The 16,704-nt window shown below is 40.8% G+C and overlaps 1 protein-coding gene across 2 annotated transcripts in view; it reads right to left on the bottom strand.

Moving 5' to 3' along the window:
- Window positions 1-6,298: 6,298 nt before the first annotated feature.
- The window catches only part of LOC139737331 (signal peptide peptidase-like 3), a 111,195-nt gene continuing 100,789 nt past the window's right edge, over window positions 6,299-16,704 (bottom strand). For both annotated transcript variants that reach the window (XM_071648018.1, XM_071648011.1), the window contains exons 7-11: window positions 15,079-15,257; window positions 13,643-13,731; window positions 12,176-12,375; window positions 8,636-8,745; window positions 6,299-6,438 (exon numbers count right to left, since the gene is read on the bottom strand). In XM_071648018.1, the coding sequence (XP_071504119.1) occupies window positions 6,370-6,438; window positions 8,636-8,745; window positions 12,176-12,375; window positions 13,643-13,731; window positions 15,079-15,257 (647 nt within the window). In that variant the 3' untranslated portion in view covers window positions 6,299-6,369. The remainder of the gene's footprint in view (window positions 6,439-8,635; window positions 8,746-12,175; window positions 12,376-13,642; window positions 13,732-15,078; window positions 15,258-16,704) is intronic.

The raw sequence follows: 16,704 nt of genomic DNA, 5'->3' as shown, positions 1-16,704 counted from the left end.
AGAGACAACAGCGCCCAAGAGGAGACCACAACAAAGACAGTACACGGGACTAACTTAAATAAATATTTGTTGTTGATCACAAGTCAATGTAAACATCATCCTAAACAAGGGTTACTTTCAGGAAACTCTTGTCTGAGCTGGGGGCCCTTATACTTGTCCATGTTACATGCCTGTCCCAACCCCCTCCCCCCCCCCCCCCCCCCCCACAACTAAATCTGTCTTGACTCAAGGCTACACTTTCTGTGGTGATATACCAGGCATCCATGCCAGTGCTGAGAACAAGCCACGGAAAATAGTCTCTTTCCAGGCTGATGCATTTATTCACATGATCAGGATGCTGATAGAGGTACAGCCATCACCAGCCTAAGATGTAGACTGCATATAATTTTACACGTCGGCAATCCACTGTAATTCTTATTCGCATATGACATGATTTACCATGCTAATGTTATAAATGGATGCTTTACGCAGCGAAAGAAGAGATAGGAGGAATTCTGAAAAACTCTCTTTTCTCTCTTTATCTCTGCTAAGTCAATTGGTAGTTGGGGCTTTGAAATTCAGATCACTCTACTTTGATTCCAACTGCCACCTTCAAATTAATGCTAGTGGACGCTGAGATGATTCAAAATTTGAGACATTGAACACCTGATATAAATGAAATTATCCTTTGTATTTTCTTTTCTTGTTTCTTTTAAGGAAAAAGTTCTTCATTCAGATACAAAACAAGCAACGGTTCACTTGTACATCCTTTTGTAGGATATGTACATGTTTTGTGAATTAGTCGTGGCAAAATCTGCTTCGACTGAATTGCCAAAGATTTCATCACTTTCTTTGCACAGACACCTGACCACTTGTACCAATCTTCAAATTGGCAACTGTGAATCCCCCCCCCCCTCCTATCACAAATAAAGCCACAAATTACCACCATATGATCACGCACATATAGTGGCTGTGCCAGAATGTATCGCTGTTGAGTTGCATGGTGAATACATAAATAAGAACGTGTCCTAAAAATAATGTGTGTCATGTGGCATGATTTTGGATCAGTAATACGTCCCATGTAAAGCGATAGAGGGCAGAGTAACACAAAGAGGATCTGAAGCTACATGTAGGGTGACCAATACTTCCTTCAAAAACCCATTAGTAACTGAAACTCTGTCTTATTACTCCTTAAAACGCCCAAAACCGCCTGTCTGCTTTTTAAAAAAATAGTCTTATAATTTACCATTTTTGTTTTCATATAGAATATAATCATGTAACTTGAAAGAGGTCAAAGGTCCACAAAAATATGTCAGGATTATTTCTGTGACACATCATTCTCTTGGTAAAGTCTTAATAGGCTTTCAAATATTAAAACATAACTTGAAATAGACAAAAAATAAACATGCAGTGAGCTATTCTACATAATTTCGAAAGTTGTCGAAGTGAGAATAATAATGCTGTACCTTCTAGGGAACAATAGTCCATTATGCATGGAATTTTCAGTTGTTAAAGGGTTAATAAATGATGTGCATATTTGGTGGATGTACTGTATGTACCCTGCAAAAGATGACGCATACCCTACACTCACATGAATTGCTTGAAAATCTATTTTTAGAAATGGGATAGACTGAACTCGTCAAATTTAAATCTTAAAACGTGACATGTTTTTTGAGCATTTGTATCTATAGTGAGCAGAATTTCTGAAAAGATTCAGGTGGATTGTTTTCTTCTGGCTGCAAATGGTAGAGTCCCATATGAACAATGCAATGATTCTCCTGTTGCTTAGTGCAAGCAGTTAAAAGCAGGATGGAACTTCCATTATTCAAAATTTAGTCATTAAAAAAAAAACTACTGGTATATAAAAACTTTTGATTTGAGGAAGCAATTACTGTTATGCAGCAAGTTTTGAATAAATCTAACTGCCTGGCAGCAAGCCTACTCTTTGACCATCTATTGAGAATGTCGGCACAGCGTATTTTTATGCTCTCTTGGTTTCGCCCTTGCAAACACGACATACATGCTAAGTCAACATAATTTGAGAGGTGCTTTTATTCATTTATTTTTCCTTTATTTATTAATTTTTCTCTCTTTTTGTGTGCCGAGGCATAGATACCCATACACAATGCCATTCTCACTTTTTCTAAATTCTAACCAAGACTCTAAAACTCTACTCTGGACATCTCCCGGTCAAAGATACTCTACGACAATTATTCCCCAGAGAACATAATTAACAAGACCGATAAGATAATAATATATCATACAAACATGACGAGTGACACTGACTTGAAGCATTTGTCTGAGACTAATGGTGTCGATTACTTGTTTGTTTCTTTGTTACGAACAGCACATGATTTACACAAAATCTCAGAGGACAAATATCGTAATCAGCACCCACGGACACAAGTTTACATCATTTATGAAGAGCACATTTAATACTGAGAATAGTTTAACTTGTCTAGAGTTAACAGTCTTTCAAATTGTCACATTATAACACATCGCCAACAAATCTGACATCGCTCTGTTTGTCACAAAAAAAAAAAAATAACAAAAAGGGCTTGTTGCAATAGTAGCTTATAATTAATTGCATTGACCAAGTCGATAATTAGAAGCGATTGAAGGTAACTGGATACTGACAAAAGCTGTGATAATTGTAGCAGTTGCAAAAAGTCTTTCGTATGACATAAGTACAGGTTTGACTTGAGGAAAGGAAAGGAAAAGAAAAGAAAGAAATGGATCTGCTGATTTGATCATTTGGTCATTGCGTATACAACACAGATTTACATTCATATTGCTTGGCATTTAGGGCGGCATTTAGAACATGTCATACTCTACGGCATGCTACGTGTGTAATACACTGTATTGTGAGATGGCGTACTAAACATACCCCCAATAGGTTAAGTCGATCAAAACCAGGTACCAAACTGCTCCAAGGATATATAAAAGAAAAACGAACAATTACTACAACAGTTACTGACCTTCATGGCAAAAATTGCATTAACGAGTACAGATCCTTGAAAATTTCATGGATTACATCACACATCATGATATGCTTCACTGGCACCCTGCTATCTGAGAGATACAAAGGGGACTCCTTCACTCGCAAAACGATGCAATTCTCATGGGGTGAAGGGAATCCAAATTTGCCCCTCACTAGAGGGGATGGCGCGGTAACACCCAGCATCAAACGGCTCACTGGGTCTTACAGGGCCTTGACCCTGAGCCTTCTGATGGCAATGCAGATGAGCCAAACACCGAGTTGGCTCGCCAACCTATCATCACAGGTGACTAAGGCAGCTGCTTAACGTGGCGAATATGAAGCGAGCAATACTTTCTCGCAAGAGGGACCCGTGATTAACAAGAGATCATTCTGGAGAACTTGGTTACAAAAGAAACAGTCGTCTAACATGGCCGTCATTTAGGTTTCTCAAATCAAAATGAATTATAAGTTAGTTTACTAAACATCATGTGCAAAACGAATCTGCGATTATCCCAAAATTACTCTGAAACGCATGGTGAGATTGAAAAAAAAAGAAAAGAAAAGAGACGGCTAATTTTACTCACACCCCCAAGGACCAAACCATTCCACACCACCACAATGGCGTGAAATCCCATTCATCATTGCTGTAACATGACCACACAGGGTCTCAACAAAATATATCTTTCATGAGAGTGGAGAGATTTCTCTCCTGGCCTGCATCAGTGTTCATGATTCCATACAAACCTCATCACACAGACAAGTTACAATTGCCATGATTCAAAGTTTGTTCCCCCCCCTCCTCCTGAAAAAAAAAACAACAACAACCTCTCAATACAGAAAATTCTTTGCATTTCCACCTTTTTGGCATCAAATGTGTAAAGTTAAATGCATATGTGATAAAAATGTTACCACGGAAACTTCATAGCCATTTGAATACAAAGTATTATTCATCTGCTTGAAACCTCACTGGAACGTACGTATTTCATTTCTACTCTTGTGCGAGGAAACTCTTTTACCATCCAAGTCATACTAAACGTCTTGCTTATTTTATGTCACCGATTTCATTGTCCAAAAGTTTACAGACTAAAGAACCTAGATCCATGGCTACCAGGCTACATGTACAATACATCAAATTGACAGCCAGCATGAAAGTCTGATGTGATCTTCACTGAACCAACTTTGAAAAATCCACATGTACGACAACTTGAGCTTGATTATCAAGTTCTATTTGTCATATCTTTCCGTACAAAAAATGGCCGGGATTACGCATTGCAGTGGAAAATACCATCTGGACATTTCAATAAAATCCGGTAGATACATGTACTTTCTCACTCATTTACATATATATCTGGACCCGATAGTAATCCTGCATAAATGTAAAACTATGTGTTCTTTGGACAAGGGTGCCATAACAGGGCGGAATAAACTGATTAGTAGGGCAAGCTTCACTGCATACTACCCTTGTAGACATTACTTTTACTGGTGATTGATGATAAGGGGGGGGGGGGGTACGGTGGTTTCTGGGGTTTGGGTCAGGGTGGGGTGGGAGAATGGTTCATCACACAAAATGTGACATAAAAGTTCACAAATGTTGCCCAAATTATGCTAACTTCTTTGAAACATCTGCAGAAATCGAAATACTTCTGTAAATATGCCAAGACAGAAAGAATCAGTATTGATTGAAAAAAAAAGAGAGAAAGACAGAAAAGAAAAGAAGTATATACTTCACTTGAGAGAAAATTACGATACATTCCAAACCCTTTACCTAATGATGATTTAAAAAAAAAAAAAATCACAGATTCCTCAAAGGGTGAGTGCCTTTGGTACAACAAGCCATTCATCCAACAGATACAGTTTTATTCTCAGATCATTTACACCCACCAGGATCCACCACACCCATGTAAAGTTGTGTATCATCCAATGGGCCTTGTGGTGAGAGCTATACATAAAAAATGAGAACAAAAATTTACCTGGAGCATTCTAGTACATGATTCCAACATACTAACGGTCTAAGTTGAATGGCAATATTGTCCAATTGAGATCAATTTCTACGCATTTGAAATGGGCGAGCCGTTGAGGGTGATAGGCCACGGAAAGATCTCCAAAACACACTCCTTCGATTCTTTGTTGTAGATATTTGCTGGTCACTGGCGCACGGCTCGTCCTGAAAAAACAGTGCCATCAATATTTTGTAAGCTTTTCACGGTGCGAGATGCAACCCGAAGTAACCCGCATATCATTGCACTACAGAAAGAGAAAACACGCGAGTAGTCTTTGTTCAAGCTCTCGCGGGGGCTTGTCGTTAACAAATTTCACATACATACGATCAACCATGATGATGATGATGATAATAATATTAATGACAAACAATGACTCGCTGTCCACAAATTTGGTTAAATCCGACGCGATAAAACGCCACCGGTAGCAATACACCTAGTCACGACCGCTGCTTGTAGAGCACAACGCAGTACGCTCAGAGAAATTTATACACTGCGGAGAGGCTACTGCTTGTGTCTTGTCCTTCACATCTGACAGACAATCATAACGCACGGTCCAGTCGGTACAAGAACGCTTCCTGCTGGGGGTGAGCGGCAGAGGGTCACTAAGAGGGAGGTCTGACCCCTCCCCACGGACGCCATCTAAAAATCTCGCTGCCCCGTGACCGCTGCATCCTACCGATTCCGCGGCCCCCGTGCACTTCTCATGAGGAATCGCTACTTTGGCACAATGTCAACAAAAATAAATCGGGGGAGCGTGTCATTCCGAATGGCTCGTGGGGCTTGGGACGAGACTAGTAGGCCGACAGGGGGAGGGGGGCATCATATTAGCTTGGCTCTCCGGCAATGCTTTGCCCTACAACCTTGTGTTCAGCCGTTTCCTGGTTTGTCTTCACCCTGAGAATACTCTGTGCGTGAGTGTCGCATCATTTTTTTCTGGCTTTGCTGACCGTACACTCTCACCAACAACCTGGGTATCCCAGGTCTTCTAAAACATGCATTCTTCTTTTTTTTTCTATCTCTCTTTTTATTTCAGTAAATTATCAATGTATTCAACATGTTGGTGAGGTATCCTTTCTGCCCAGTGTTAGTCTCCGTTCAAGTCACTGCCGTCAGGACACATTAACCAAGCAAGAGTCTCCATTCTCCAGCGAGCACGCCGTCATTTCATACCATTAATGGACCTGGTGCCATCGTAAAATGCGACGCTCTCTCTCATGACGGCACATGAGTGTCCCTCCCCCCGGGGGCAACGACGCTCCGCAGTCCAACCTACGGACCCCTCCGCCCACCCCCAAGAGCGCAACGGCATGACGCCTCTCGTGACGATTCCGTTGCGCTGAAGAAAAAGCTCGATTCCTGGTCTCTTCCAGCCTTTGCCTGTTACTACACCAGATGCATTTTGGCCTCCTGTCATACCTCCAGGTACTTATTCTGCTGGCCTTTGATGAATGGCTCGTGCCACATTCGCCGCAAATCGCCCTGAAATCAGAACAGAGGGGGGATCATCAGACATCAGTCAATCATTTTACCGTCAATTTCTCAATATACGAAGAACTTTTTGTTTACACATTTTGTGACTATGTAACAACCATGGGAATAAGACATCATGTCCAAAAGAAAACAAAATGTGCATATCTGTGGATTCTACAGAAGATCTTGTACAGAAGAGCTGAGATTTTTGGAATCCTATGCCATAATGATGCCATGGCTGAAGTCTTTGTATTACACTAACACATCACGTCCTTGAAGAATATTGTGGCAAGAATTATCATACATCATGTATCTTGTCAGCTTCGAGTAGGCACCTCCGAATTTTACTGCATATCCTATATAGTGTATGTTGGAATTATGCAAAAAGTGGGGAAATATACCAAAATAGATCACAGAAACACCAACTTTAATCATCTTTAACTGTGTTGAGAATTTAAGCAGTTATAAATTTAGTGATTTAGATGCATTTGATAATTTTGTAACCGACATTAAAAAATGGTGTATGACTGAAATAGGGCTTTATAGATGAAAGAGAAGTTATATTCTACTGTGATAGATACATTATGCAAAATTCCTGTCATATTTTCTTCATGTTATTCTACCACTGTGACATTGACAAACTGTGCAGAGGGAGAGTTTTCCTTTAAAACAAAAACCCCTCTAGAAGAGTAGTTTTGTTTTGTTTTGTTTTTGCTTTTTCTGGTGTGGTGGTGGTGGTGGTGGGGGGGGGGGGGGAGCTGAAAAGCTGTAGCCCCCACAAATACCAAATGAGAATAACTGGTAAGGAATGACATTATCAAAGCAGAACTACTGGAGTCTCAACCAAAACCCATACAGGAGCTGTTAGGAGTTGAATGTCAAGTACTGGTATACTGGGCTGATCCATCAGTGTTGGGGTATTTTGAAGCAGCAAATACTGCAATGTGTTACCACCATCACTCAAAGTCTGTGCAAACTGTAACTGTTATCAATCTGCTCCCCCCCCCCCCAACAAAAAGTATATATATATATATATATATATATATATATATATATATATATATTGTCTGAATGACTGAGCTAAGGCTGCCTAAAGCTATGACATACACTGTATGTACAACTGTAGGTATGTTTGTATGTATGTATTTAATTAATATCATTTCATTTCATTTCCAGCAAAAAAAAAAAAAATCATGTATGTACAAATTGTAGGCCTATACATGTCTGTATGTATGCATGTATAAATTGTTTGTGTGCATGAATGAATGTATACATGTCTGTCTGTCTGTCTGTGTATGGGTGAATGCTGATGTGTTTTTGCAAGTATGTGTGTGTTTATAAGTATGAATATGTGTCTGTAAGAACGAAAATATGATTGTATGTCAGTATGTGCATACATTGTATATGTGACCGTGCACCTCAAAACAAACAAAGTCGCACACACTGATTTTGCGTGAGGACAGAAAATAAAAGTGAAATGGGTCAACCTAGCTGAACTTGACTTTTTCATATTTTCTGAAGGAGCGGGTCTTCTTTTATATTATGCTAAAATTTGGTATCACAAAACGGGCAGAAAAGTGGTTTTTTTTAGCAGTTTATCTCGAACATTTTTGGTACAATAGTGTGATTAGGTGTGTCTTTAGAATCCCTTTTTCATTTCTGAAAAACCTTGTCCACACTCTTCGCTTTCAACTCTAATAACTTTTGAAAGGATAGTGCTACTGCTTTGAAAGTTGGCATTAATTATGGACAGAATGTGTTAATGAGGCATGCTAAATTTAAGTTTAATCTAATAATCCCTTCATTGTTGTTATTCTGGTGGTTTACTTCCTGTTTTTTGTCCCATTCATCGCACAGCCAGCACGGTTTGGTAAAGATTAAGCGCTTGAATAGACACTGTACTTCAGAGCCTCTTTTCTCAGTTCACACTTTTCCTGAGTTTGTGCTTTCTTTCGAATATTTAGATAGGTTAGGAGAGTCCATTTGATTTGAGTTATACATCATTTTAAAGCTTAAAATTTGCTCTTTTAGAATATGGTCTTAAATAAAAATTCATGTCTGGCAACTTTTCGTTTGTTTTGAGGTGCAGGGTCACATACGATTTCACAAAGGTTTCTCTGTATACTAAGTGCGTGTGTGTGTGTGTTTGTCTTTGTTATTTGCTGGTGTAGAAGGAGGGGTCGCCGTGGTTACGCTGTCATCTCACCTTGAGATAGGCCATGATGAGAAGGGGTAGGAGCGTGAATGGGACGAGGTACAGGAGGGCCGGCTGTGCGTTCTTGTAGACCTCCGACGATATCGTGGCCGTCAGCAGTCCTGCAGTCAAAATATCGACACACATGAAATCATTGAGCTTCTTTGTTGCACAGCTATCATCTTGGTGTTCATGGTCCACATGCTTTAGCTTCACTCCAAAATACGCCCCTGAACACACATGTAACAATTGTTACGATGTAAGTTTTTCATCCAACATAATATTAGCTTGATGTCGCAGAAAATATTTTACCTCTGCCAAGAAAGTTATGTGATTGCCAGCTTTTGTTTGTTGGTTTGTAAGTCTTTTAGGATAAATACTACTTATTTCAGTATTATCATTTTATGCTAGAGGTATAAAAAGGGAAAACTAGCAAAGATGTGTGCAGAGATCACTGAGAGATGAAGTGTTGTCATTATCTCTATTATCTCTAAATATCATCATCAAAAAAGTTGGAAACCTGTAGCACCATCTGGACTGAAACTGTACCATCCCTTTAAATAGAGATATCATAGCAAGAGTCCAGAGTCAAGACTACACTACTATCGACACAGCGTGCCCAGCAGGTGTGACCTTCATCAAGGTTGTAGAATTTGAAGGTCGCCTGACCTTTTCAAATTCCAGTTAACAATATTGTCCACTATCTCATAATGCAGTAGCCGCCGCATACCAGCTGCCCATCAATAGTAACGATAGTGTACGATTACCATTGTCACAGCTAAATTCAATAATCACAATTGATTTTAATTGTTTGTGGTGCCAGAGTAGGGTTAATCATGGAAAGTGCCACAAATAATATCTACAACCCTTACAGTTTAATAAGCAAGATACCAACTGCTCAAGGTCTACGAATAATGGCAGGGTCTGGCTAAAAGCAACCCGAAGCTCCATTAAATGCACACATGTATGTGTCTAGGCACTTAGCCTAAACATGTCCAAAAGTTTTCATCAGCATTCAGAAATGCATCCTCACTTGACGTACTCGTACTGGTATGTGTAGTTGTAAAGAATACCAAGCCCACTCAGGTGTAGCAGTTATGAAGGCTATAGTGACACTCTAAGGATTAGGGGGATTAGATAATCTCCATTATTTGACAATAAGTTTCCAGGCATATGTGCCAATTGGCAAAGACAGTACAGTCAGGGTTCACACATTACAACTGCTTTACTATTAGCATTTTCTGATTGTGATGTAAATTCATTACAAACAACTGGTGGACATAGCCTAACAATGAAGTGGGGAAGGACAGGCTGCCAAGAAAAAGTAAAAAACAAACTGTTATTTGGGGCAAAATTCAATAAAAAGAACTTAGCCAAGGTAAAGGCAAGGTATTGCATTTGATGTCAGTGTGCCACCGAAATTAATAAAGACACCTTATTTTGAATATTGATCACAATATGTTAAACTAGAAATGTCGCTACAGCGACTGGTTATACCCCCGCCAAACAACATTTCATAAGCTTTGGTCAAAAAACTGAGGAAGTAGTTAAATCGGCAAGATCTTTCCTTGATCTTCTGCCATTAATATGCCGTTACCATGGCAACGTACTTTCGGGTACTGTCGAAAAATGCGTCTTGCACATCTACAACCAAAGGCACACATCTGTACCAAGTTTCATGGAAATTGGGCAAAAACTGAGGAAGTAGTTTGCAACACAAAATTTTCCATCATTTTGGCTCATAATATGAGAGCTGTTACCATGGCAACATACTTTTTGTCACTATCAAGAAATGTGTCATGCTGACCTATATCCTAAGACAAACATTCAATATGAATTCCATGAGAATTGGAAGAACACTGATGAAGCAGTTTTGCCATGAAGCATTTTGCCCTATATTTTACCAATAACATGCCGTTACCATGGCAACGCACTTTTTGCCACTGCGGAAATATGTGTCTTGCACATTAACATATTCAGATGAACATCTGTACCTAATTTCATAAAAATTGATCAAAAACTGTGGGAGGAGTTCGCGACGCAAGATTTGTACCCATTTTTGCCCATAATATGCCGTTACCATGGCAACGTACTTTTGGGTACTGTCAAAAAATACGTCTGCACATCTACAACCCAAGGCACACATCTGTGCCAAGTTTTATGGGAATCGGTTGAAAACTGAGGAAGTAGTTCGCGACGCAAGATTTGCAACGGACCGACCGCCCGACCGACCGCCCGACCGCCCGACCGACCGCCCGACCGACCGTCCGCTGATTCCTATATACCCCATTCAAACTTTGTTTGGCGTGGGTATAATAAAACCAAAATCCCCCCCCAAAAAAAAAAAAAAAAAAAATGATTGAACAGACATTGGAAGGTGCTTGTTTTTTTTTTCTTTCTATGTATGAGTTAAGTCTGGAGACAAGACTAAAGTGCCCATGCTGGACTGGTCGGATTGACTGCTCTGGACACAGGCAGGCCTTTTTTTCCTTCATAATATAACTGACCCTGACCTAAAAGATGACCACCAGATAGTTAGCCGCTGCAGTGCAGTGCTTCCTTTGTATTTTAATGATATCATATTCCCCCCCCCCCCCAACACCATCCAGAAATTGACCTGCACCGCAAATCTCCCATTGTTATGATTATGTCTCCTCAAACAAGCTGTCCTCACTGACTTCCAGCCTTGTGTCATCAATAGATATTGATAGTTTTTGCAATTGATTTCCTGTCAATAAAAATCATACATAAAGCTTTCAGATGCACTTTCCTAGCTAGTTCCAGTTTGCAAGAGAAATGTCAGCCAATTGCTCTCTCTATTCATGTTCCTCTCTTGAATTTACTATGATTAAGTTTTATACCAGCACACAAACTAGTACAGTGTACTGTCACGCGTGGAGGGAAGAACTAGATCATCTTTGTGATGCTTCTTGGACCAAAATTTAACTGATATCACAAGGACACTTCAATTTTCATCTTCGCAATGAATGGTTACGGTTGTACATTCCTTACTGCGCAATCTGATGCTTCCCTGAATTGACAAATATGAGTAGATACTTCTGCGTTTAAACCCCCATCTCATGTCAAGGCGATTCTGCTACGATCCTCAAAAACTGACACAGCACGATGTGGCAGCATTGTACTATCATAGAAGCACTATTACCTTCAGTGCAGGTTGACTGCCGAGGACTCATACTGTATACGCTGTTTTTTTCGCATACAGATATTTTCGTGAATGATGAGGTCATGGACATTTTTGCAAGATATTGTTTTTTGCAAATTGATGCCTACTCTAACGTAAATGTGCTATTACCAAACGCATGAAGACATTTTCGCGTGTAGTTAAATTCGCGATCCAACTGAGATTCGCGAAATTCGCGAAAATTAAACCCTCGCGAAAATAACAGCTTATACAGTAGTGGAATCACCTCGCAGGCTAAATATGGAGATGGAGGGCTATTGTGCCATGCTTTGCAAAATTTTCAGAGATCGCAATGGCCGCCATGATCACCTTCCTAGTGAGATGGGGGCCTCGTCGGGGGGAATACCTACCGACAAAATAGCCGATGAGGGAACAGTGAAAGTAGGTGAGCTTTTGCGTGATGCTGTTCGGTGGCAGGATGGGGGCGGGAGCCACCACGTCCGTCTGCTGCCGCTTGTAGTTGTCGTAGCGCATGACGAAGCAGAGGAGGAGGCCGGGCATCACGATGTCGCCGAGTCCCAGCATGGAGAAGTGACCTGAGTTGTGCATGCTGTAAGGGGTGGGGGTTGGAATCGGGGGGGGGGGGGGGGGGGGGGATGTGGGGTTGTCAAGAAAGAGGGGGCAGAGAGGGAAAGGGGTGAGAGGAAGGGGAAGGGTGGAGATGGAGAGAGGGACGGAGGGTAGACATGCATTTATGGAGATAGACAGAGAAAGCGATGATAAGAAAGGAAAGAAGAATAAAAGCCATTAATTCACTACATCAAACCACAATCATAGTAAAAAAGGAACATGTTATTGACAGAACTGGTACTTGGGAGCAAAGGTGGGGGGCATCACTTAAAGGTGCATAGTCCCAGTAGTGTAGAGGGTACTGTTGATGATACTGCCGATCACCGTTAGCACTGATACGAAGATTACCGAAGTTGAGCTGTCATCAAGAGTAAAGTGCGTAGGTGTTGCTAAGTAACCTTGCCTTTGTTGTCTTCTCTGCGCATTGCGCAGTCTGTAGTAATGCCAGGGTGCGTACATAGGCGCTTGTTATTATGACATCACAAAAGAAGTTTGCCAAAGCTGTCATCTCCCTCAGCCAAATCATGAGCCGAACTGTGATCCGACCACTGACTACAGTGAATCGGACTTCTTCGGACTCGGGGAAGTGGGCCAAAGCGTAAGCGCTAAAGAGGAGTTGATAGCGTAGGTCTCTATAGGAAACTTGCGCCGTGCGCCCGCGTACGCATTTGACTAAAACACTGGGACCATGCACCTTTAAAATAGGAAACATGTAAATAATTTGTAAGTGAATATGACATGGGGGAGGAAAATGAATCTCAAAGGAGAAACTAAGATCATTAATTCAACTCAGCCTAAACTTGTACACTCATTACAAAACAGAAAACTAGAGCAAACATTGATATGCAAAAGGAGAGTCAAATATTAGACAGTACTATCACTTTTTAGTAATATACTGAAGTGTTCAAGGAAAGTAGTTTGAACTTAAAGCTGACAATTACTGACACTTGCGGTTCATTTACACAAGGATGCAATCTTCATGGATGAGAATTGAATCGAATTGAAAAGGCCAGATAAAGTAGAGGGAGAAAAAAAAAGAGGAAGGAAATACACCCTTCAACTTCCAAACGGCTGCTGTCAACCTTGCACAATTCCTTTCTTTCCGCTACGGTGCCCTGCGACATTGCGACGAAACGGGTCTATCACGGCTGCTCGCTCGGGCGTGACGCGCCACATCAATCAAGAGCGGCAGGGATCCGAAATGAACCATCCGCACTGTCAGTGACAGCTAGCTCTTTGCAACTCACCTTGGGAATATGAGTTTTCCGGGGAGAGAGAGCTGCGGCGCCTCCTTCGCGACTCCCGGCAAGTTGAATTTCTTTGCCATGATACCAACCTTGGGAAATTGAATAAAAAAAAGAAGGGATGGGGGGGGGGGGGTGAGTATGGGGAGAAGGATTAACAGCACAATCATGAAGAGTGACAGTTAAAGCTGCACTTACACAACCAAGGATACACAGCCAAGGATATTTAGTCTACTTCGTACATTAAAAGACCTCATATAGAAAAATTGGAAGCCTACCAATTAAGGGATTTTCTGTCTTTTTTTTTTTTCAATTCGAGGTGTTAGTTAGGTAGCTTTGTTGAACACAAGGGAAAGACCCCTGATTGAAATTTCCAGCAACAGCAAGGCCAAATCTTACACGTATATCACCTTTTGCCACCCAAAGACTACTTCACTTACAAATTTGTTTCCACCCATCCAAGTAGTCTCTCTTTTCTTTAGTTGTTATAGTTGCTTGTTTTTGTTTTTTTTCCAAGCTCGTTGCAATAAATTTCAGAGTCATTTTATCTTCACTGGCAATGTACAAGTACACATCCATTTGCCATAACTTTTTGGGGCAGGATCACTGGAGAATACGATCTTATTGCCAAAGCGACATTTGGGCTTTAAATAAGGAAGGTGCTGATACTTCCATTAGAGCACTTGTCAATCGCCTGACACTTCATCTCATTCATGCCATGCAGGCAGGTATCTCGAGTTACAGACCGTAGCCTCTCCGCATCCGAGATGGGTTACCACGGCGATGACTCACGGGGGTGTGAATGCATCGCTGCCCATCCTCTTACCGGCAGTATAGAGATAAAGTGCATACGTGTATGCCTGCATCTCATACATTCTCCCTGGGACTGCCTAACAGAGGCTCTTTCATTCTTTCTTACTTTCTTTGTTTCTCTCTTTCTTTCATTTCCTTATTCCTTTCCTGTTATTTTTTTCCTTCCCTTATATCTCATTCTTTCTGTTTTCCAGACACCACTTGAAATCTGGAGGGAGGCAGATTCTGCACAACCTCAGCTCTACGCCACAGCATAATGATGATGATTTTTCTGAAGAAAGTCTAGACCTCTGCAACGTGAATGTACTCCAGAAATTTCTGTTTCATAGATCCAATTTATTTAGGATCATGCAGATTCATTTCAATTACAAGCAAGTTTTCCGTTCTACTGACTCTTTCATTATAGTTGCCAAGTTTCAACTTACCAATATGATTGAACACCCTCCATATAGGCAGAATAAACTTTTGAAATGCATTCTTTCTTTACTCAATATCTCCCTTCTACGTCATTGTGTTATGTAATGTCTGTGATTAAAATGGCTGAACTGGAATGCTATGGAACATACATGTACGCATGTTTATGAAGAACTACACTTCAAACAGAAGTTTGTGGTGGAAGAACTCACTGGATTGTCGGCCGGCCGTGTGGCTACCTTGACCATGACGTTTGCATTGAAGATGTACGTGGAGAAGAAGACCCAGAAGACGTCGTAGATCAGCAGGCCGGTCAGCAGGAGAGTGGACACCTTGAGGCTGGGCAGCCGGACAAAGGCTATCATGGTCACACAGAGACCCATGGCCAAAGCTGCAGTCAGACAGGGAGAAAGAGAGGGAGATAGATAGATTAATAGATATATAGATAGATAGATTGATAGACAGATATATAGACAGACATACAGACAGATAGACATACAGATACAGACGTACATGTAGATATATAGATAGATAGATATACAGATAAACAGATAAGCAGATAGATAGACACACAGATAAATATATGAGATGGACATACAGATACACAGACAGATCAGTAGATAGACATACAGATAGATAGATAGACAGACAGGTAGATAAGACAGATGAATAGATCAATACAGACAGATGGGGGAGAATCATATGAACACAGCAGAACAAAAGATACAAGGGCATAGATGGGTAGATTGATGGCAAATATATAAATAGATGACAGATAGGAAGATAGATAGGCAGAGAAGACAGATAGAGATATATGGATATTTACTCAAAGAGAGGGAGAGAGAGGTAGATTTGTTCATGATTAAGGAGCAAGGTACACAAAGACAGGTAGCCAGGAAGAGAGAAAACAAAGCACGAGATAATGGATCATATGAACATATAGATAGAGAGAGAAAGAGAAGGATGCCACAGAAGCAAACAAAACAGCAATGCCTGATTCACAGCTCTTTGAAAGTAACAAGGTATATCCGGTTTCAAACCAATCACGACAAAACACAGTATTCAAATCATGATTTCAATTTCCATTAGGAAATACATTGATATTTTAGATGCATTATTACCCTTGGGGGCAAGGACATTTTGACTGGTACAGCAACATGGGGAAGGGGGGGGGGGGGTATGACCTTGCATGAGCCAATGAAATGCAAAGCCATCACTTACACCCTCTTATGTAATCTGCCCCCGGAGGACAGGTTTATTCTAGGAAGACATGATGCTCATATACCACTTGGCACTTAAAGACCACACCCATCAATACTTCTCTCTATGATTCTCCAAATAGATTCAACATTTCATTGCCATTTCAGCAGTAGAAGGTTGCTACACCCATAGACTTATCAAATTAATGAATTCTTGCATTAAGTTGCTTTTTTTTATTGTACAAGAATGAAAAATATCCTCTATCGGTGCAAATAAGCAACTGACGATATTCTCTGGCATACACATTGTTCAACCTGATAGGGCCTGCGGGGGGGGGGGGGGGGGGGGGGGGGGCGATGTATCTGCCATACAAAAGTCACCATAACTGTCAAAACTAAGGCTTTAATTTAGCAGCTCTTGACAAAAAAGCCCAAACAAAACACTATTGTTAATTCTTTTTTGCATATGATCCCATCACCCCCTTCTCTAAACAAGCTACAAGAACGATAAAGACCATAGATTCTGCCTTCAGGTTACTAGTCTAAGAACGAGAATCTCACTTGCGACAACATTCTATTGAAACGATGTGACAGAATATGTCACTCTTGAGTACCCCCTGTAACATTCTCAAATCCTCT

Source organism: Diadema antillarum, unplaced genomic scaffold (assembly GCF_040938485.1).
Source record: "Diadema antillarum isolate AM-2024a unplaced genomic scaffold, OU_Dant_1.0 scf00000028, whole genome shotgun sequence".
Classification (NCBI taxonomy): domain Eukaryota; kingdom Metazoa; phylum Echinodermata; class Echinoidea; order Diadematoida; family Diadematidae; genus Diadema; species Diadema antillarum.
This window is presented reverse-complemented; position numbering and strand designations above follow the sequence as displayed.